This window comes from Herpailurus yagouaroundi, unplaced genomic scaffold (assembly GCF_014898765.1).
Source record: "Herpailurus yagouaroundi ecotype Mexico unplaced genomic scaffold, PumYag 67493, whole genome shotgun sequence".
Taxonomy (NCBI): domain Eukaryota; kingdom Metazoa; phylum Chordata; class Mammalia; order Carnivora; family Felidae; genus Herpailurus; species Herpailurus yagouaroundi.
In genome coordinates, this window is record NW_024420301.1 from 1,057,095 (window position 1) to 1,078,338 (window position 21,244).

At 61.9% G+C, this 21,244-nt stretch overlaps 1 protein-coding gene across 1 annotated transcript in view; it reads right to left on the reverse strand.

Annotated features, from left to right (window-relative positions):
- The window catches only part of ATP2B3 (ATPase plasma membrane Ca2+ transporting 3), a 45,265-nt gene extending 26,590 nt beyond the window's left edge, over positions 1-18,675 (reverse strand). Inside the window, exons 1-12 of the mRNA XM_040467466.1 lie at positions 18,300-18,675; positions 13,195-13,392; positions 12,831-13,088; positions 12,449-12,574; positions 11,711-11,836; positions 8,708-8,749; positions 7,182-7,346; positions 6,603-6,817; positions 5,757-5,999; positions 5,186-5,427; positions 2,403-2,637; positions 14-241 (exon numbers count right to left, since the gene is read on the reverse strand). Coding sequence (XP_040323400.1) covers positions 14-241; positions 2,403-2,637; positions 5,186-5,427; positions 5,757-5,999; positions 6,603-6,817; positions 7,182-7,346; positions 8,708-8,749; positions 11,711-11,836; positions 12,449-12,574; positions 12,831-13,088; positions 13,195-13,392; positions 18,300-18,507 — 2,286 coding nt within the window. The 5' untranslated portion in view covers positions 18,508-18,675. The remainder of the gene's footprint in view (positions 1-13; positions 242-2,402; positions 2,638-5,185; positions 5,428-5,756; positions 6,000-6,602; positions 6,818-7,181; positions 7,347-8,707; positions 8,750-11,710; positions 11,837-12,448; positions 12,575-12,830; positions 13,089-13,194; positions 13,393-18,299) is intronic.
- Between the last annotated feature and the right edge of the window lie 2,569 nt (positions 18,676-21,244).

Sequence of the window (21,244 nt, forward strand, 5' to 3'; positions counted from 1 at the left end):
CCCCCCAAGAAACAGCCAGAGCCCCGGGCTGAGGTGGGAGAGCAGCAGAGCCAGGAACTACCTCGCCTTTCTCGTTGCGGATCCGCCGGTTGAACTCCTTTCCCTCCAGGCACAAGAAGTCCTCCCCGGGCTGGATGATGCCACACTTGGCCGCGATGGCCCGGGCCGTGTTGATGTTGTCCCCGGTCACCATGCGGACTGTGATGCCGGCACGCTGGCATTTGCGGATAGCTTCAGGAACCTGGAAGAGACAAAAGGCATGGGTGCGGCCACCGAGGCGAGACACATCCGCGTCTGGGCTGAGCCCTGCCCTCCATCCGGCTCCGCGGCACCTCTCCTTCGTTCCCTCGGCACGACCCCCACCCCCACCCGCTGACCCCAGGTGCCTCCTTCATTGCGCTGGGCCCCGGGACCGGCGACGACTCGGACCCAGGCCCCGACACAAGTAAAGCTGGGAGAAGCCACTGGAAGCTTTTATGCTGTCGAGGGGCACCATTGGAGTCTTGTCTGGAAAGGTGACCATAGAAATCACCAGCTCCGTCAATCTCATTTTCCTCTGCAAACTGGAGGTCCAGAGCGGCCGAGCCAGGATCGGCCCTGGTTACCGGGCTGGCTGGCAGGGTGGCTGTATCACTTAGCTCTGGAAGAATGACAAAGAGACCTCTGTCCCCAGCTACCCTGCCAGATGGCAAGGCCAAGGGCAGGCCTGTTGCTTGGGGGCCCCGACTCAGGGCAGGCTTCTGGCCATCAGCTGGCTTGTGGCCAAGCTCGGGACACTTCTCACTTGTCCCCCCCCCGCCCCCGCCGCCCACCGTTTTACAACATAGAACCAGAGGCATTTACAGCTATAGGTTCTACATGATAAGGTATTTTCACTACTTGGAACCAGTAGACACGTGGCTGAGGCAGAAGGGTGGGGGCAGGCCGGTTATCGTGGAGTAGAAATGGTTGTGGCCAGGGTCCTGGGAGTCCAGGGACATTGCCCTCCTGGGTCTGTGAGATGTTCTGGCACCTGCCAAGCTAGGAGCAGCACTGAACACCAGCCGGGCGCCTTCGGCCTGGCAGGGGTGGGGGTGGAGCAGTGAACAGCTCCATTCAGAAGGGGGAGGCCATCAGGTCTATGCGAGCACAACGCAGCTTTATGATTCGGCTCTGCCGTGTAGACACAGGCCAATCATCCACGCCTCCGTTTCTCCCTGGCCTGACGAAGGGCAAGGCCCTGTGTCTCCGGGGGTGGCCCTGTCGCCCACAGCAGCGTCTTCTCTCCCTGCTCTCCCAGGCTGCTGCTCCCCGTCCCCTCTGCTGCCATCCGCTTCCTCCCAGGCCAGCTTCCAGGTGTCCCCTTTCTGCACAGAGAGGCCCCAGTGTCCTCAGAATGCGGGGATACACTGCTGCCGAGGGCCTGCGGTCGCTCTGTACACGTAGCGAGCATTGACTGTGGAATTGGCCGGTCTTAGGCGCCTGCTCCGGTATGTCAGTGAATACCTGTCTCCTGAAGAAAGGCCCAGAAGCCTGTCCTCCCTCGTCTCAGCAACGCGTGTGTTTTCAGGCTAATCAGCAGGATCGGGGTGGCCCTGCTTCTGACATGAGGTGGGTGCCACTGGAGAGGCCCTGGGAGGTGAGAGAGGGTCCCTCCCTGCCTCTGGCAACCCGCACCCCTGTGGCTTGCGCTCTTCCCTTGGGGCCTGCTCGCTCTCCCTGTCTCAAGGCTCTTCCGTCTTTATGGACCGGCAACCCTCCCCTTTGCGTCTTCGCTCTACAGCCTGTTCGGCTGGCTTCTGCCCAGTTTCTCTGTTCCCTTTTCACAAAAGCTCTTGGTAAAGCCGTCTACACATGCTGGCTCCTTGCCTGGCCCCTTCCTTCAAGTCTCTTTGCAGGCTCCTCCCACCTCCGTCCCAGCTGTCCACTCACCCTGTGACATCGCTCATATAAACATGCTTCTGGAATCTCTCTCCGGCCAGGACCTTCTGCTCTGAGTGCTCCACTCCTGCAGCTACCTGCCCACTTGACATCTCTGCAGGGATGTCCCGAACATCACTTGGCCCCAACCAAACCCGTGACCGGGAACAGCCCCCTGCCCCCCCAAACCTGCGTCCCGTCCGACTCCCGGTACCGTGCCCCAGTGCCGCCTCCGAACCAGAGCCCTGGGAGTGGTGCCTGACTCTCCCTCTCCCTCGCCGCTCCCTCCAGCCTGTCAGTCCTGCCGGGGAGGTCTGACCTGGAGGACCCTGGGGCCCTGCCCTTGCCCACCTTTCCTAACCTTTCTGGGCTCCAGCAGGAAGTAGGTGTGAGAGCAGCGAAGGCACCAGGAGGGGGCCATGCCATGGAGGCCGTATGGGAACCGGGGCTGCCCCTCCACCCATCCAATGACCCGGGCCGCTCCCGGGCCAGAGGGTGGCTACCTCGGGCCGCACGGGGTCCTCGATGCCCACGACGGCTATGCAGGTGAGGTCGCCCACGACCTCGTTCTCATTGTCCCAGTCGGGCTCCTGAGCTGCAGAAAAGTCCCGGTAGGCAATACATATGGTGCGGAGGCCATCGCAAGCCATGGGCTCAATGATCTTCTTCACCATGTCGTCCCGGTCCCGAGGGCGGAAGCCGCGCGGCTCCCCGTTGCTGTTTAAGATGTTGGTGCACCTGGGGCGGGGACAGAACAACAGCGTGGGTGCCAGTGAAGCGAGGGCGGCCGGAGCAACAGAGAGTCTCGGCAGGCGTCGGTGTGAGCCCCGCATTCAGCGCGGCAGACAGGCTTGTACAAGGAGGGAGGCGTTCTGCCTCCTGGGCTCTAACGGTGTACCCTCCCCAACCACTCACATCCTCCCAGAACCTCGCGATGTGGCCTTATTTGGAAATAGGGTTGTTGCAAAGTCACAGCGAGGTCATACTGGTTTAGAGTGGGCCCTTAATCCCATGGCTGGTGTCCTTATCAAAAGAGAAGAGAACACATGGAGACACAGACGCACACAAGGACAAGGCACCGTGAAGACAGAGGTGATACGTGTACAAGCCAAGGAGCCCCAAACACTGCTGGCCATGGCCAGAAGCCGGAAGAGACGAGGAAGGACCCTCCTCTGGAAGTTTCGAAGGGAGCGTGGCCCTGCCCACACCTTGATTTCGGACTTCCGGTCTCCAGAACCGTGACAAAACAGATTTCTGTGTTTTTAAGCCATCAGATTTATGGTCCTCCGTTCTGGAAGCCCCGGGAGCTGGCAACTCATAGGCTGGTGTAGGCGAGGAGACCCTAGAGTGCAGGGCCCACCCCAGCTCTTCGTGGACTCTCTGGGGTACGCTGCTCTGGCAATGCCATGGAGCGTGGCCGTGACAAAGAAGCAGGATTCAGGTGCGCAAGAAGAAGGAGCAAGGGAGCCGAGGTCCCCGGAGGCAGGCATGGCGGAGGGGCGAATGGGAGCCCTGGACAGACTGGTGAAGGAGGAAAGGAGGAGCCGGCAGGGACTCTGGCCCTTTTGTGGAGTCACTCACGTAACTCTCGCAACACTCCCAGGAGGTATTTCTGTTGTCTCCACGTAGGGGAAACTGAGGCTGTGCCGGGGAGTGAGTCGATGTCCACACGGCCAGCAAAGAGGAGAGCCAGGAGTGGAGCCCAGCGCCCAACTACAGGAATGGGGCTTCTAGCCACGGTACCTGCCAGAGGCTGAGGAAGCACAGAAAGAGAGCTGGGGCCTCCAAACCCGGCCGCCACACCTCCTGGGATGCGGTAGGACAGCTTCAGGGGGGAGGTGGCCTTTGCACCCGGGGAGTATGTGCCTGGGCAGAGACTTGGGGGAGAACATTTATGTCTTAGAAGGTGGCCTTGGAATAAGTGAGGAGCCAGGCGGGCAGGGCAGAGCGGCTGGGGGGCTTGGGGTGGCACTTGGAGGCGGAGCTCCATGCTCCCCACCCCACTCAGTTTTTATAACAGCTGTATTGAGGTATCATTCACACACCACACAACTTATCCATTTAAAATGTCCAATCCAGGGGCGCCTGGGTGGCTCAGTCGGTTGAGCGTCTGACTTCGGCTCAGGTCATGATCTAGCAGGTCATGCGTTGGAGCCCTGCATCGGTTCTCTGCTGTCAGCATAGAGCCTGCTTGGGACGCTCGACCCCCCTCTCTTTCTGTCCCCCACCCCACGCATGCGTGCTCTCTCTCTCAAAATAAATATTTAAAAAATATTAAAAAAATAAAATGTATAATTCAATGGCTTTTAGTCTAGTCGCAGTGTTGTGCCACCATCACCACAGTGCACTTTAGAACATTTCCATCACCTCTAAAAAAAACCCTACACGAGGGACACAACAAGTAAAGAGACAAACAGGATTTCATCAGTGAAAAACACATGTGCCTCCAAGAACGAATGAAGACGGTGAAAAGGCATTTGCCAATCAAGTATGTGCTAAAGATCTCTTACAGGACAACGACAAGACCACGAATAACTCAAATCAAAGACGAGCAAAGGACTTGAGTGGCTGTTTCTCCCAAGAAGGCACACAAATGGCCTGAAATTTGGCCATTTGGGGGCCGACATCCCTAGTCATCAGGGAAATGTAAACCAAGCCCCTGTGCGGTCCCAGCTCACGTGCACTAGGATGGCGATAAGAAGAGCGATAAGGAGAAGCTGGGGGGATAGAAAATGGTGCCCCTGCGCGAGACAGTTGGGTGGTTCCTCAAAAAGTTAACCTGTGTTACGGCAGGACCCAGCCTTCCGCTCCCAGGTATGTCCGAGAGAACTGAGAGTACGAACCCCAAGGAACAGCTGTACGCCCCTGTTCACGGCAGCGAGGCTCACAACAGCCCAAGGGCGGGGGACTGGCCGAAGGCCGAATGGATGAACCCTGACAGCGTTCTGCTCCGTAGAGGCAGCCTGACACATGGGCCACATATCGTACGATCCCGTTTATGTTAAATGTCCCTGATCGGCAAATCCATACAGAAAGGAGATGAGTGGACGTCAGGGGCTGGTTGGGGGTGCGGTGGGAGGGACTGTTGAATGGGGACAGGGTTGCCTTTGGGGGGCTGGTGACGAGAACGTTTTGTAATGCGCCACACCGGGACTATACTTGCTGTGTGTTTTCACGCGATTACAATGGCCACTTTTACGCTATGTCTATTTTACCACGACAGTAAACTCAGAAGCCTTGCGCTCTGCAGCACCCAGCCCTAGGCTGCCTCCCATCGCCGGCTCACTTTTTCAGCAGGATCTCCGAGGCACCCTTGCTGAAGAGGCGGAAGCCGCCGTCAGGCATGCGGATGACTGTGCTCATGGACTTGCGGACCGAGTTGAAGGTGTACACTTTGTAAAGCTTATCTTCCGGAATCTGCTCCCGCACAGGCTGGAAGTCCCGCTTCAGGTCCAGGACAAAGCCCAGCAGAGCACACTCCGTCTTGTTGCCCACTTGGCGTGGGAGAGCGCCTTCCTTCTCTGGAGGCTACGAGGCAAGGAGAACCAGCGTGGCACCGGGGGCCCAAGTCTCCCCTCCTTGCTGCCCCCCAGGACCCCGGCCTGGCTGTGGCCACCATGTCTTTAGGGTGTGGTGGCAGGGAGCCGAGGAGGGCCTCCGTGCGGACTCCAATGTGGGCAGGCTGCCCACCACTCACTGGGCTCACAGGGGGTTTCCAGAACCTGCAGGTCCCGCCCAGAAGCCAGGGCAGGAGTCCAGAGGGGCCCTGGTGACCCCTGACGCCGCAGCCTCCGGCCCAGCGCCCTGCCCTCATCCCACCCCGACTCGGCCCAGCCTGCCGCCCGCTCCCTGCTCACTAGTATTTTGGTGGTGTAGGCACTGTTGATGGAGATGGCGTGGACCAGGAGGTCGAGGATCTTGGGGGTCAGGGTGCTGGGGGCCGGAACCTCTTTGTAGTGGGTGTCCCCGAGGTAGGACTGGACCACGGTCATACGGTTGGTGGTGAGCGTGCCCGTCTTGTCTGAGCAGATGGCTGTGGCATTGCCCATGGTCTCGCAGGCGTCCAGGTGGCGGACCAGGTTGTTGTCCCTCATCATTTTCTGTAAAGGGCATAGATGAGGGCTTAGGTAGCCAGCTGTCCTTGGAAAGGTTGGCCCATGGGGTCGGGGAGCAAGAGGTCATCAGCCGGTCATGTGCGACTCGGCTCTGCCCAGCCAGCTTTCCATGTGGCACTAACAGCCCGGGGGGCCTCGGTCAGCTGGCACATACCCTCGCGGCCGGGCACGGCTTGGAGTGACGGCAGAGCGGGAGGACTCTCGTGAGACAGGCCAAGCGGTCGACTCGCGGCGCTCCCTCTTCCCAGGGCTCCCCGGGGCCTCCCCCCTGCCCATGGCCCCCGCTCAGGTCATTGGCTGTCTCTGTGCTCCCCCCTCCCAACGCCATCTCCCCCCACTGTCTCCCGGTGTTCTCGGCCCTCTCCGGATCACCCTTTGTGCCTGCACCCGCTTCTGCAAGGGACAGCAGTGTCCTCAGACCCGCGGATGCTAGGTCTATCCTCCCGCCTGCCTGCCGTCCAGCTCATCCCAGCCGCCCCACTCTCCCCACGACCGATCCCAACTTGCTTAATGGCTTGGAACGCCAATTTCTGGGTCTGTATCCTAGTATGAAGGCATTCTCACGCGTACCGTGTTTATAATTATTACCTTGACAGAGTAGGCTAAGGAGATGGTGACGGCAAGAGGCAGGCCCTCCGGGACGGCCACAACCAGTACAGTGACACCGATGATGAAGAACTTCACAAAGTACTGCACGTAGACGGGCGTGCACTCCGCCAGCCACACCCGGCCATCCACGACGAAGGTCTCAATCACAAAGTAGAGGACCAGGATGATGACGGTGATGGCAGACATCACCAGCCCTGCCCAGCCGCGGAAGCCACAGAGGGTGGGTGCGGGAAGGGGAGTCGGCCGGGGCGAGGGAGGGAGAGAGCAAGAGCGAAGGAGTGGTAAGGGAGGCTGCGGACCGCGCCACGGCCAGCCAGGTCGGGGGAGGCACTCGGTCCCCAGCCTTGCGGACGGACGCTCGGAAGCCACGGTCTCCAAATGGGGGCGGCACCGGCCCCTGCCGGCCACTGCCGGCCCCTGGTGGGGTCCCCTTGCTGCCTGGCCTGCGCCCCCTGGAACATCCCTTTCCCACTTGCCCTCCACGGCCCGGCCTCAGGCCCGGGGGCCCAGTGTCCTCGCCCATTGGTGGCCCCTGGACCACGCGTCCGCTGGCCCTACCTGCTTTCCCGATCTGCACGGCCAGTTTGGTGAGCTTGCCCTGCAGGACCGACTTCTCCTTCTTGGGCACGCTGGCTTTCTTCTTCTCCCGTTCCTCAGTCTCCCCACCCTCCGCACTCTTCAGGGGCTGCATTTCCATGGCAACTGCCCCGTCCTGCTTCTTGGCTGCGTACAGAGGAACCCCACAGCCAAACTTAGGGCCCAGGCGACAGCTACAAGGGGCTTTCACAGGGAAAGACGTGCCACACTATACGAGAGGAAACGGGGCTCAAGGGGTTTCTCTGCTTTCTGAGTGTGACCTAGCCCGGGGGCTGTCTCCTCTCCCTCCCGTCTCCCTGGCAGTTCAGGCCCTCCCGAGATGGGTGGGAGGCTCCGGTGCTGTCGTGGTCAGTGCAGAGACGGTTGTCTCGGGGCTTCTCAGGGGAAAGGATGGCCAGCCCCATAATGCCCCAAATCTCAATACCTGACAGCAGAGGTCTGGGGCCCAGGGAACGTTCCAGAACCTTGAACTGAGTCAGTGGCCCACTGGTGTCCAAGCTCCACCCCCCGCAGGAGGCCTAGGAGCCCTTGCGTTCTTCTCCCCTGCTCCCTGCTTAGGCTGTCTATTCTCCCGTCAGCCTCTCGAGTGGGCGCATTGACTTCCATCAGAGCCCCGGCTCGCTGTGTGCCCCTCCTCAGCCCGCTCCCTGGCTGCAGGTGGCTCCTGCCGGAACGGGCCACCATGGGCGAGCTTCACACCTCTCTCTCCTCTAGCTGCCTCTTCGCCTTCTGTCTGGGACAGGTGGCGTCCTCGTGGCTCCCTCACTGGGTCCTGCTCTCTTCACACTGCCCCTGACCACAAGGCTTCTTGTCCCCAGGGGCCTCAGGCCAGAGCCCACGGCCTCAGTGATACTCAATGCCCCACCCAGCTGGGTCACTCTAGCCTTGCGCCCCACTGACTGGCACTCCCTGCCCCAGCCCGGGACCCTAGCCATCAGGCTGTCCCCCTGACCCAGATCCCTCCCAACCTCAGCTATCCTCGGAACTCTAGTTTGCTTGTCTGACCCTGTCTTGGTCCCTGGGCCCCTGGGCCCCACAATGCACTTGAGTCTTGCCCCTGGGTCCGTTTCTCTGCGTTCTGACCTTCCTGAGGGCAAGGACCGTGCTTTACACCTTTGGATTCCCTCCAAAGCCCCTCACCGCTGACAACCTTCATCCCAGCCACACGGCATCAGCACCTACCAGGCATTCGGGCCGAGAGGAGAGTGGGTGTTGGACCGGCACCCGGTCACCCTGCCTCAAAAGCCCAGAAGAAAGGCAGCTGGACCGGGAAACCCACAGGCCTGGTGTGGTCTTGGGTGAGTCACCCTCTCTGAGCCTCAGTTTCCTCACGGGTGATCTTTGCATACTTCTGGCAGGGTCTGCACAGGGGCCCCCCGCCCCACTCACCTGGTCTCTGGGTGCTGCTCCAGCAACTGACGCGGGCGGCCCCCCACCCTGTGCCGCACCCCTCCGCCACCCCACCCTGAGCACGGGGCGCGCGTTACCTTTGGTCTGGCTACTCTCCATCGCCCCATCCTGCTGCTTGCCTACAATGGAAGAGGAATGATAGACACGAAGGCTTCAGAACATCCACGTGGCCCTGGCACACGCACACGCACACAGGACAGCGGGACACAGACAGCGAGGCCGGAGAGCGCGGTGCAAAGGGGCGGGGAGGAGGGCCCTGTGCTCCCCGGGCCTGCTCTGATGCCCTCTCTCCACCTCTCAGCCCACGAGAGCCACACTCTTGGCTTCCCAGACGAGGGCCCGGCCCTCCAGTGAACTCCCCGAGCCAGTCCTGGACGGCCCCTGGGTCGTGTGTGCCCAGCAGTGGGGGAGGTCTCTGAAAAGGCTACCGCCACGGGGAGTGAGAGCCGCCAGGTGTCTGGTCCCAGGTCTGCCACGTTGAGCAGGGCCCCCCCAGTCGGGATATGTACCCCCCTCCACAGGAGTGGCATGAACCGTCTACCTAGGTGGTCCCTGACCCCTAGTGGCCTAGCGGTCAGCTTTCTGTGCAGCGCAGCCAGCAGTCAGCTCTGCAGAGTGTTTGGAGGGACAGAGAAGGGAGACTCTAGAAACCTGCTGGCCTTGAATGCCCACATGGGCGCCAGGCACCCGGCACTGGAGGGAGCAATGGTACACGGAATGGACTGGGCCCCAGCTGGACCTGTGTGTCGGCAGCGGGGGCGGGGGGCGCATTCGTGAATGTGGTCTGCAACCACAAAGCCCGCAGCTGGGTGTTGGGGACCAGGGCAGTGACTGGCTTCCAAGACCAAGGTAAACGGCGCTGGCAGTGAGGCCAGCACTGTGCTCTGGGTCGGGCTCTGTACCAGCCCCTCTGGCCTCATCTTCCCCAGGGCATCGCGGTGGGGCATCGGTTCAAAGAGCTCTCTTAGGGACCACACAAGTGCTAGCCTGGGATCTGGAAATGACTGACGTGTGACAGGAGGGGTTTGTGTGCTGACCAATACCCAATAAGTCATGTCACTGGGGATCCGGGAGCGCAGACAGGGTGCCAGGTGGCTTCTAGGCGGTGGGGTCTAGTCTGGGGGTCCCAGGGAGGAGAGAGAGGCCCCCTCCCGGCTGGGGTGGTATGCAGGTTGTCCCTCTGTCAGAGTGGGGAGGTTCAGAGGCGAAGGAGACTCCTGGGGGGAGAGGAGACACCTGTAGACACACGGTGACAATGCAGAAGGGCCCAGAGAGGCCTCTGGAGGAGGGAGAGACGTGCGGGATCAGCACTACAGGAAGAGGAAGACAGAAGCCCAGGGAGGGGAGGAGGGGAAGGAGAGCACCTCAAGTAGGAGGGCGACTAGGAGTCAAGGCCAAAAGGCAAGAAACAGATTGAAGGGCAGCAGGTGGCCTGGGAGCATCGGGCTGAGAGACGGGGTTGAGAGGCAGCAGGAGTAGGGATGGGGGCCAGGGTGGGGCGCTGGCTTTGCCACCGCAGCAGCAGCCGGGCCTTGGGCTCACACCTTGGTGGGGAGTTGTGGGTGCTGCTGCCCCTGCCTGGAGCCTGGCCAGCTCTGCTCCCCTCCAGCCCCCCCCCCACCTCAGGGTTCCCCTCTTCCAGGGAGCTGGCTGGCAGAGGTGCCCCCTCTGACCCCTCAGTAGCTCAGCCTAGGGCAGCTGAAGCAGAGTGAGGGGCAGACGAGCCAGAGCTGGGGAGGGGCCTGGGGGGACTGGTGGGGTTTTGTCAAGGTTGAAGAAGAGGGGTCCCAAACCAAGTCCTGCAGACCACCAACATCTCAGGGACAGGGCTGCAGGGGAGGAGAAGGCTTCCCTGGAGAGGGGGATGGGTACCCCAGCCCAGCCTGGAGGAGGCCCAGGGCCCACCCACCCGCCCGCTTGCCTGCCTGCGGCCCCTCGGCTGTTCACGGTGGAGAGAAACTGCGCTGAGCCCCGCAGGGACAGGATGCTTGGTGTGGCAAATGTGGATGAGGGTCTGCTAGTGCTGGCTGGCTGCTGGGAGACGGGGCGCACAGAAGCTTCTAGGCCACAGCAGGTCACCCACCTCCTCTCTCACTGTCTCCAGGAGCAGGGCAGCCTAGGGCTGGAGACACTGGCACATCCTTCCTTATGCTGGCCTGTCCCCTCGCCACTTGTTTGCCCGGTCTAGGTGCCCTGACTGACTGATGTAGGGCCGGTGACCGGCACCCCTCTGTCTCACTTCCCCCCGGGGACCCTGGCTGCGGGCTTTCAGCACACGCCTTCTCCACATGTGTGCAGCTTCTTTGTACTCCGAGTGGACCCAAGCGAGTGCTCTCGAAGGCACACATCTAGGAAACTCTGCTCCCCGCCTGGTTCGGGGGAGACCCAGGTTAGATCAAGGTGAGTCGTGACCTGGTGCGGGCCTGAAACAAAGAACTGAACGGGGTCCTGCCTGGTGGGATTGGGGCTCTGGGCGTGGGGTGGTGCTGAGGACAGCTCCACAGTTTTGTCAGCGCTGTTCTGAGGACTGGAAGAGACAGCGGCCACGCCTGGGGCTCGGGGCAGTGGCGAAAGGAGGCAGCGGGACGGCCGTGTGCCAGCTGGCCTCTCACAAGACAGTTGTCCCTTGACACTGTTTTCCCCTGGGCCCCCACCCCATCCCAGCTTCCTCTGGCCTCGGACATCCTCTGGGGAGTCCAGTCCATTTCGATTGGGAGCCCTCTACCTCTGGTTGTATGACTCACATCTCCCTGGCTGCCATGTTGGTGGGGCCCTCGGCACCTCACCACGGGGCGTCAGCACACCCAAGAGTGGGCACAGGGTCCCCGGGGGCACTCTCCCAAGCCAAGGCGGCTGGCCTCTGTCCCTCCAACCCCGTTCCTCCCCAGGCAGGGCACTCCCCCCACCCTGGCACACACTTCCCAAAGCCTTTGGGCAAAGACGCCAGAAGCAGGTCCTCCAAAGGAATCGGAAGAGAAGCTACGGCCTCTCACCGCTCAAGGCTGGCTCTCGCTGCAGCTGGAGCTGGAGTGGGGGATTAGGCCAGTGGTGCTGGGAACTGGACGTCACTATTTCCTTACCTTTCTTATCCTTCTTCTCCTCTTCCTCCCCACCAGCTCCAAGCAAGGTAAAGATGATTCCTGTCTGGGAGTTGACACCGACAGCAGTCACCACCATTCTTCCAGAACCTTCCATGACATGGGTACCTGGGAACACAGGGGGACCGAGACAGATTTGCATTCCTTGAGGGAGAGGGAGGCGTGGCTGAACACCTACAAGTTCTCCCCCAGGAATCCCAGAAGCACGAACTCGGTGTTTGGAGGCCCCTGGAGGCTATGTTGACCCTAATCCTAGAACGAAGCCTCATTCCTGGCTTGGAGGGGACCCGGAGGCGCACACATGAGCAGCTGCTTGCCCAGAAACACAAGGTGAGGTCTTCACAGGGTCCACCTGGGGCCTCCAGCCTCTCTGTCTTGTGTCACACTGCATTTGCCACCGGGATAAATGCTGGGCTAGGCCAAAACGTTCTAGGAGCTTTCCTCAGGATATTAGGGGCCCTTTGAGGCGGGGAGCACCCATTTCCTTCCCCAGTGGCTAGAGCGACCACCATCAGGCCTCCCACGGGCCACTCTGGCCTCTTGGGGGCAAAAACTTCAGACTCCCTAGCCAGAAGGGTGACTCAGGAGGCCTGCGATTGAGGGGGTGGCTGGGCCAGATGGCTTCCAAGGCTCTTTGGTGCCGAACTGGTTCAGAGGGCAGTGTCAGCCTGCATCTTGCCCCCCCCCCCCCACAGCTTGGCCAGTGCCCCGAGGCCTCACCTGAGAGCAGCATGGGGTCTTTGTCAGCTGATTTGCGCACGTGGTCCGACTCGCCTGTCAGGGAGCTCTCATCGATCTTGAGGTCATTGCCTTGGATGAGCACGCCATCAGCAGGTAGCAGGTCTCCTAAGGCCGGCCAGGCAGCCGGAACCACACGCTGTGGGTCCAGGTAGCCTTCCGCCCTGCTGCCTCCCGCCTGCCCCAGGAGAGGTCTCGAACCTAGGGGGTGGGGCCCTCTCCCTTCAGCTTCAGGCCTGCTTCCCGGGGCTCTGTCTCCAGCTTGAGCCCCCCCACCGCCCACTGCTGCCCCTGCCCAGCCTTGTCCCGCAGGTGAAGGCCCACGTACTGGGGGGTGGGGAAGGCCCTTGCCAGATGCACTCACCGTACTTGACCTGTGCGATGTCGCCCACCACCAGTGCGGCCACCGGAACCTGCAGCAGCTGGCCGTCCCGGATGACGGAGAACCTCTGTTCCTGTTCGATGCGGCTCTGCAGGCCCCGGAACTGCCTCTCCTTGCTCCAGTCATTGAAAGCCGTGACCAGCACCACGCAGGTGACCGACAACAGGATGGCGGCTCCCTCGATCCAGCCTGCCTCGGCCTCCCCTTCGTCTTCTGCCCCAGCTGACACGTTCCCGCATGCTGCACCCGAGGACGGCAGGGAAGGGTGGGGTGGCAGGAAAGTCACGCTGAGGCCCCTCGGCTCAGGTCCCATTCCTTCCCTCCTGCCGGGTCCTCCCCTGCTCACCTTCGCTCTCCTCTCCGGGCGGTGCATAGAATGAAAGGCCCAGGGAGACGATGGCGGCTACCTCCAGGATGATTAGCGTCACATCCTGCAGGGCCTCCCACACCAGTTGCAGGAAGGTCTTGGGCTGCTTGGGAGGGATGAAGTTCTGCCCATAGATCTGCCTGCGCTTTTCCAAGTCATTGGCATTGTTGGCCAGGCCTGTGTGGTGCAGGGATGGAGAGCGGGGACACAGAGCAAGAAGATGGGAAGGGCCAAAAGCGTGAGGCCCTGCCCCTTTCTCCCCTGCTCGCCCAGAGTGCCTGTCTTGTTCTCTGGCCTGAAAGCCCCTGGAAGGCGGGAACTGCACCTGCCCGGTCCTCCAAGCCTTTCTGCAAACCCCGAGGACAGGTATGTGGGCGTGTGTGCCTTCCAGCTGCCTGGACAGCTCAGGCGTGCGACCGCGCGACTCGCAACAATGAGGGGCCCCTGGTATGAGGAAGGGTTCGGTCGTCCTCCCGATATGCTCGGGGAGGTCTATGGGCTACGGTGGGTCCCTTCAGAGGGCAGATGGGAAGGACGGTGATAACGGCCACCATGGGGTGGGGGTGGGCAGAGGGAACCCAGCTGGGCCAGGGATGGCCAAGTGTCACCTGGAGACAGGAGAAGAGAACAGCCCAGGCGTTCGCAGGAGTGCAGGGCTTGGTACAAGACTGGGATGGAGGGCACAGGTGTGGCAGCCTGCTGTCAGCCAGGCCCAGGGTAGCTGATCGCCTGTGGGCTGTGAGTGGGCCGAGGTGCTCGTACAATCCCTCCAGGGTCCAGAGGAGGAAACTGAGTCCAGGGAGGGAAAGGGCCCTGTGCCTGTGAGCCGGAGCTCTTGCTGGCAGCCCAGGACTCCTTTGCTGCCCTGTGCACCTGACCCTAGGTCAGGATGACGGGAGCCTCACAACATCAACAGGGGGGCGTGGCCAAGCCATGCGCGCGGGACACAGAACCTGTGTCATCTGATGAGACCCGGGAGACAGTCGGCTCTGGCAGCCCCAAAGCATCGTCGGTTTTGCCCATACTGTTGAGCATGGGTGTGGCACCCGTGGCACCAGGAGGTACGTAGGAACTGCCCCCGCCCCGAGCTCTCGTGGCCGTCGTCCGGAGTCAGCCTGCCTCCTTCCTAACACTTTCCCTAGACCCCGCTGCAGTGCCAACCTCGAGTTCTGAGCTGGGGGTCACGGCGAAGGGCGGGGATGGGACGTGAGCTCCCTGCCTTGCCCACGCCCCCACCTATTGCCTCCTCTGGGGCCGCACACGTGGCACTTGGTGAATGTCTCTGAGGCTCTGGGATTGTCAGTGAGTGATTCATACTGATGCCACGGTGTCCCCAGGCCACCAGGCAGAGGATGAGGAGAGTGAAGGGTGAAGAAGCCGGTCTCCGTGGGGACCCCTTGTGGCCAGAGCAGGTGAAACATGTTGAAGGAGGGCTGAGAGGCTGAGAGGCCTGACCCGGACTTCTAGAGCCCTGGGAGGCCCCCGCCACATCGCAGGCACTCTAGTGTGTTGGGGCTGGGATGAAGGGCTCAGAATCAACATCCACCAAGGGGTGAGCTCCGGCTTTCGAGGCTGGGCCCTTACCTTACTTCTCATCCTTGGGACAGCCCACTTCCCACCCAGGCCCGCACCAAGCCCTCTGGGTCTCTGCCTCTACAGCATGAGTCCCCTCAGGCCCATGCCTGGAGCTACCAGAAGTCTCCATGTGGAACTGACATCCAGGCTACCTCCTCCCGAGGCCAGACATCCACTTGGCCACCCTCCCCAGAGGCGGGCCCACCGGACGCCGTCCCCTGGCCCCGTCCTCATCCCTCAGGATGCTGCTTCCTTCTAGGCCTGAACCCAAGGGTCCGGCTCCACACTGACACCTCGTGGGCAGACACTGGACTGCAGTTCCCGGGGGCAGGGAGCTACCGGCAGGGCAGATGGGGGGCGGGTTCCCCAGCTTATGGGGGTGATCTCAGCTGGCTTGGGAAGGCACATAGGACTTGATAGCAAGGAAGTGTTAAGTGGGGTGCAGAAAGAGTTGGGAGGAAGGAGGGTGGCTGTCCACTAGGCAGGGAAGGGGCCTGGGGAGGGGCAGGGTGGAGCCCACCAGAGGTGGAAGGCCCGACGAGAGCAAAAGCCCCCAGCGGGCACAGCCTGGGCACATCTCCGCACCCAGCGGGGCTGCGGCTGCCCCTGCCCTTCTCCCCAGGCCTCATGGTGCCTGGGCCCCGCCGGGGCTCTGGTTTCTGAAGGCTGCAACTTTGCACCTGGGTGTCTGGGACAAGCTCAGGACCTCAGCTCCTAGGGCCTGGGGTCCCAGCCGAGGGCCTGTGCCCCACTCCTAACTGAGGCCTGCGTCTTTAAGCTACAAGAGATATGAAAAGTGAGGTCAGCACTATGGAAGTGCTTGAAGCCCCGCTCTCCCAGACACCCGGAATTGCCACTGCCCCTGCCTTGAGAAAGGGCACGGATCTGGAGACCCTCAAGAGAGAGCCCGTGGGTCCCTGTGCCACCATAAGTCTGCATCCTGCCTGCCTCACCCCATACGCCAGATTGTCCCCAAGGGAAGCCAGGCCCTTGGGGCCCCCTCCCCAGGAGTGAGCTGGCTCCGTTCCTCCCCTCCCACTGTCAGCCTGTCCCTTGGCCTTGGGTTGCCCTTGATACTCTAGCAACGCTTCTCTCTCCCTTGCCCTGCACCAGCCCAAGACCATGGCCTTCCTGTTGGGCTCGGGGGTCCAGACAGCTGCTCGGGTACTCATGTGGGGGCCAGAAGGTAGCTGCAGCCCCTCTGGCTCCAAGCATGTGCCCAGTCGGCAGGCCCCCGCAGCGGCCCAGGTCCAGGTGCTGGGGCAGGGGCCGGCTGGTTGGCTTGGACACGGATGAGTGTCCTGCCCAGAGCAGAGGCCAGATGCCATCAGAATTGGATTAGGACCACATCGTGCGGCTCTTGGATAATCCGCCCTCTCATTTCCATGACTGCTGCTGGTAAAGGCCAGACAGGGGAAGGGCTGGGGCCCAGGTCCCCCCGGTGGGCTTCCCACTGAGCTTGGCCCAAGACCCGGGTTCTCTGGCTTCTGGAATCCTCTTGGATAGCTACAAAGCCTGAGCCCATTGACGTGCTTATTGCCGGGAACAGACAAAATCCCCCCCCCCCCAGTACACCATGCACGTCCCCACGCCCCCCACCCTTCCCAAAGCACCCATCTGCCAGCACACCTTGCCAGGGGATTGATGTGGGGCCCAGGGTGCGGCTAAGCCGGCCCCTCCTAAAGCTCAGGCCATTGTGTCTGGGCAGGAGTGGGGACATGTGGGTGAACACTCCGGGGCCAAGTCGGCAGGTGTACTGGGGGCCAGGGCTCCTGGGCTTGGAGTGGGGAGGGGTAGTCCTCGTGCTGCTCATTCTTCAGGAGGCAGGTCAGGCCTGGCCGGCTCCCTCTGCTGCGGCCTGGCCGCCCACCTGGGCACTTGCCCTTCTTCATGCCCGCCCCTCCACAGGCACTGGGCGAGCTCCAGAGCCGCTGTGGCAGAATCAGGCAGGTTCCCAGGGGCCTTGACATTTTAAATATTTAACAAGGCCTGACAGGCAGAGGAAAGAGCTGCCAGCTGAAGCCCATCTGCTTCCTTTTATCTGGAAGAGGCCAGAGCCCTTGTGGCCAAATGGCCCTCCACCCCAGCCTCCCCCCAGCCCCAAATCCTGGGTGGGGGGAGGGGCAAGGAGGAGGGAAGGAGAGAGATCCCTCTGGCCCCAAGCCAAGCCATCTGCCCTGATAACACAACACACCAGGCTGGGTCCCTTTAGAGCACAAAACAAGAGAGACCCAGGCGGCCCTGAGAAGGCCACTTAGGCTTGGAGTTCCTGACCTGGTTGGGTGGGCACCCTCTCACCCGGCCCTTGGGCCCATCTCCTCCCGGGTGGGCCTTCTCTACCCCCTGCTCCAGCCCATGTGCCATCCACAGACAGATAGGGCCAGGGAGCAACAGACCAGGGTGATGGCCAGAGCCCTGGGTGGACAAAGGTGTGACAGCTGAGATGGGAGCTGATGAGATAAATCAGGGCTGGCTGAGAACAGGCCTGGCACTGGGCTGGGACAGCCCTAGGAGCCCTGCCAGGGAGGTGCCAGCTGGGCCAGAAAACACTCCAACTCCTGGAATCTGGGGCCAAGCCTGGGTCCTGGTGGTCCCGGCCTCCCAGCAGACCCAGCAGGCAGGACTGGGAAAGGCTGGTGCAGAGCAGGGCACAGCTTTGCCTCCAGTGCAGGGGGCAAGGGCTACAGGGCCGAGGCAGGGACCCAAGGTGGCGGTCAGGCCTCTGCCTCTGGAACCTTCTAGACAATGCTCCTCAGCCTTCCTCAAGGCTCCTCAGATCTATGCTGCCTGTGGCTTGCACCTCTTTGGCAGGGGAGAATTCTGCCGCTGAACCACCCAAGCACCAGACTTGCTTCTTTGCTTCTTTGGGACAGCCTGTGGCCAGTGGCACCTCCACTCAGCACTCTGCCCCCCCTTTCCAGAGAGAGCCCCCTGCAACCCAAGCCCGCAGAGGGCCGGCACCCTCGTTCTCCTGTGCCCCTTAACCGGACACGGGGCTGGGCACACGGCCTGGAGCATACAGACAGGGGCCCGGCCTTCCTCCTCCTCTGTCCCACCCTGTTGCCCTGTTGCCCAGAAGAGCTTCTGGGGTTTCAGTTTGGGGCCCAGCCTGACACCGTGCCGTCCTCTTCCTTCCCTCCTCTTTTGCTTGATTTCTATTTAATCCAAAGAGGCGAGAGCAGGGAGCTGCTGCTGATGGAGGGGGTCAGGCCACGGCTCCCGGAGGACCCCAGGTTACCCAGAGGACGATCCCCCTCACCCCCCTACAGAGCATCTCCCGCTCGGTGGTGGCGGGGGCGGGATGGCTTCCTTGGGAGGGCACAGTCAGGGTCAAGAGTGCTTCCGGAAGCTGCTGCAGAAGCACCACCCGGCCCTCGACCAGGCCCGCCCCGGGGGTACGGGACGTCTTCAGGATGGCCCTTGGAGACCGGGGGGAGCGTCCGGTGGCCCATGACCCTACATCCCTGGCGCACTCGCGGCCTGCGCTGGGGCTCTGCTGGGAGCCTTACCCTCTGTGGGCGAGGTCTTCAGCCTCCTGCAAAGCCCACTGACGTCCCCGTAGGCTTCCTGGACCTTCTGCAGCGCCTCAGCCCCTCGGAGCTCCATGAGGGAACGCAACTCAGCCAGTGTGCACCCAAAGCCGCCCGCATGGGGGGCCTCCCGCTGCTGCTGGGGCTTGGGGTGAAACTCGATGGAACTGTTGGCCATGTCGCCCATCCCGCCTGTCGTGCCGGGAGGACAGGGTGCCCGACCTCTTCACAGGTGCGGCCTCAGCTAGGGGCAGGCAGCCACCCGAGGTCCCAGTGCCTGGGTGAGGTGTAGTGGAGGGAGCTGCAGCGGGGAAGTGGCCGAGCACGGACACCTGGGGAGAGGTGAGAAGAAGCCAGGGGCGAAGTTGAGACAAGACTGAGGTCCACTCTTCCAGAACGTTCTCCGAAAATCGGCACTCAGTCTGAGCCCTGACTTGCCGATTGCAAAATTCACCTCCTAGGTTGGGTCAGTGGCCCTCATGCCCTGCCAGGCCCAGCTGCCAGGCCATCCCCTAGTCCTGCCCAGCCCGAGTACCCAAGGCAGGAGGACTCGCCTAGGTGGGGAAGGAGGGAGCGTTCGTGTCTCTTGGAAGGGGTCTGCTGTTGCGATACGGAGACTCTGACTGCCTCCCAAATCCGTCTGGGAACCCACACCGAAGCAGAGGAGATGTCCTGGGGTTGATTACTGGCACGGGTGGGGGTGGGCTATCTGTGCCACAATTCTCTCATGTACGTGCCCTACCTTGGGTGAAAGCTTGTCCCCTCCGTCATGCTCCCTGCTCTTGCCTGATTAACACTCGCCCGGTGTAGCAGACGTGCTATAAATCCCCTGCAGCGGCCTGGCACAGCCTCTGGGGCTCACGGTTTCAGGCTTGGGGCTGCGCGGGGGGTCCAGGGAGCAGGCCAGGCCATGGGCGGGGCCAGCCGGGAGCCAGGTCAAGACTTAGTGTGCAGGGTGTCTCTGCTGCCCCGAGGGCACCTGGGGGGTCTGGGGCAAGGAAGGGAGGTGGCCTGGGGGGAGGGGGTAAGGAGGGAGAGGGAGGGCAGGAGGGGAAAGGAGGGGATAAAAGGAGAAGAGGAGGGGTGGAGGAGAGGGCGCACAGGAGAAGGTGGAAAGCAGCCACAGGTCACTGGCCACTTCCCCATCAGCCCGCCCACAGCACGGTGCCGTCCCCTCCCCTCCACACCCTTCTGCCCTCCAGGCGATGAATCGGGGGGCTGCCCACAACACACACACAGGCTGGGAGCATGAGTGCAAGCATCCCCAAAGGTCAAACTCCCAGGATTAAACTAGTGTCAGTGCACACGGCCTTGGCCTTCACAACAGCAAAGAGGCCTCCCGATGGCATGGCTCAGTTGGGCCCCATCTTTTGCCTTTGGGGAAGCTGCAGGCTCCGAAGGATCCTCTTGGAAGCAAAACTTGGCTACCAATGCAGGTTCCTGATCTAGAACTGCCCGTGGAAACACAGCCCAGAGCCTATGGCGCCTACTCTCAGGAGAGGTCCCACCTGTTACCCAGAGCCCAGGGGACACCAGAAGCAGGGGTGCACCACAGCCCTCAGGGGACAAGACCAGCCCGAGGGCGTTCAGAACACGTGGGGGCCTTAGTTCCTCTGCACGCTTGACCCTACCGTGTCCAAAAAAGGCACATATACCTAGGGCAGTCCCACCCAGGAGGCCTGGGACCCAGGGAGGCACTTCAAAAAATGCCCATCGAAAGTGATCCCCATTTTATTTATAAGTTTGGGCACCTAAGTGTTAATCCTCTAGACAGTTTCCACATGGAGCAGCCTTCGGTGCCGGAAGATGTGGGAACAAAATGGCAGACACGAGAACGTGCCGTCCTTTCCACTCCCACGCGTCTTCCCAGTGCCCATCCCTCCACTTTGTCATCTACTACAGGCCTGCACTGGCCATCCGTGCTGGGGACACAGAGGTGACAGCACTGAGTGCATCCTTGTGCTCTCTGGCTTGGAGGTGAGTTCGCAGCAGGTGACAGAGTGATGGACAGAATGGTTTCCGCTGGGGGTAGGGGCAGGGAAGGCCTCTTGGCAAGGGCGCGTTTGCGAAAAGACCAGAACAAGGGGGAGGAGCGAGCCGTTCTTCTGGATGAAAGAGTGTTCTGATCCTAAGGAGAAGACAGGTAGTGGGACGGGTCGGTGGGGGAATGGGGCTGCGGATCCCACGGGGCCACAAGTGACCTGGGCCATCACCGAGCAGACGGCTGCCGGGTGACGCCAGACTGGAGGGGCAGAAGCCCAGGGATGAGGGAGGGCTGCAGTCAGCTGCTAGGTCATTCGGCACGTGGGGGAGAGGGCGGAGGCAACGCGGGTGACCCTGAGCTCCCGGGAGCACCGGCACGCAGAGCTTCAAGCGAGCAAACCTTTCATTTCCATGGCACGTGGGGTTCCTTCGGGGGTGCTCTGCGAATGTGGCCCACGCACCTGGGTGGGAGCCGTAGGAATCACCGGCCCATTCACCAGCGCCGGAAACAGAGGCTTGGCCACTGGGAGACCTGGCTGTCCCGACCTCAGGCCATCTCAGGAGCCATCGGAGGCAGCGTTGGTGGCTTTTGACCTCTCTAGATGGCCTTGCCTGTCGCCCCCACCCCTGCCTTCGTCCTGCCAGATTCCTTCCCCAGTCCAGACTGTGGCTCAGGACAGCGCCCCTGCTGGGTGCCCCTTCTCCCCTCCTTTCTCTGACCCCGAGTGTCGCTGCCATGCTTCTCCCTTCCCACATACCAGGCAACTTGGGTGAAACTTGCAGGGCTGGGCTCTGTGTCCCCAGCCCCCTGGCCTGTTGGCTGCTGGACGGGAGGGACGGGGGCTGGTTCACGTGTGCGGGCATTGGCTTGCCATAGGCACAGAGCCCCCGGCGAGTAGGTCCCGGGCACACTCGGCTGCTGAGAGAACACCCATCTATGG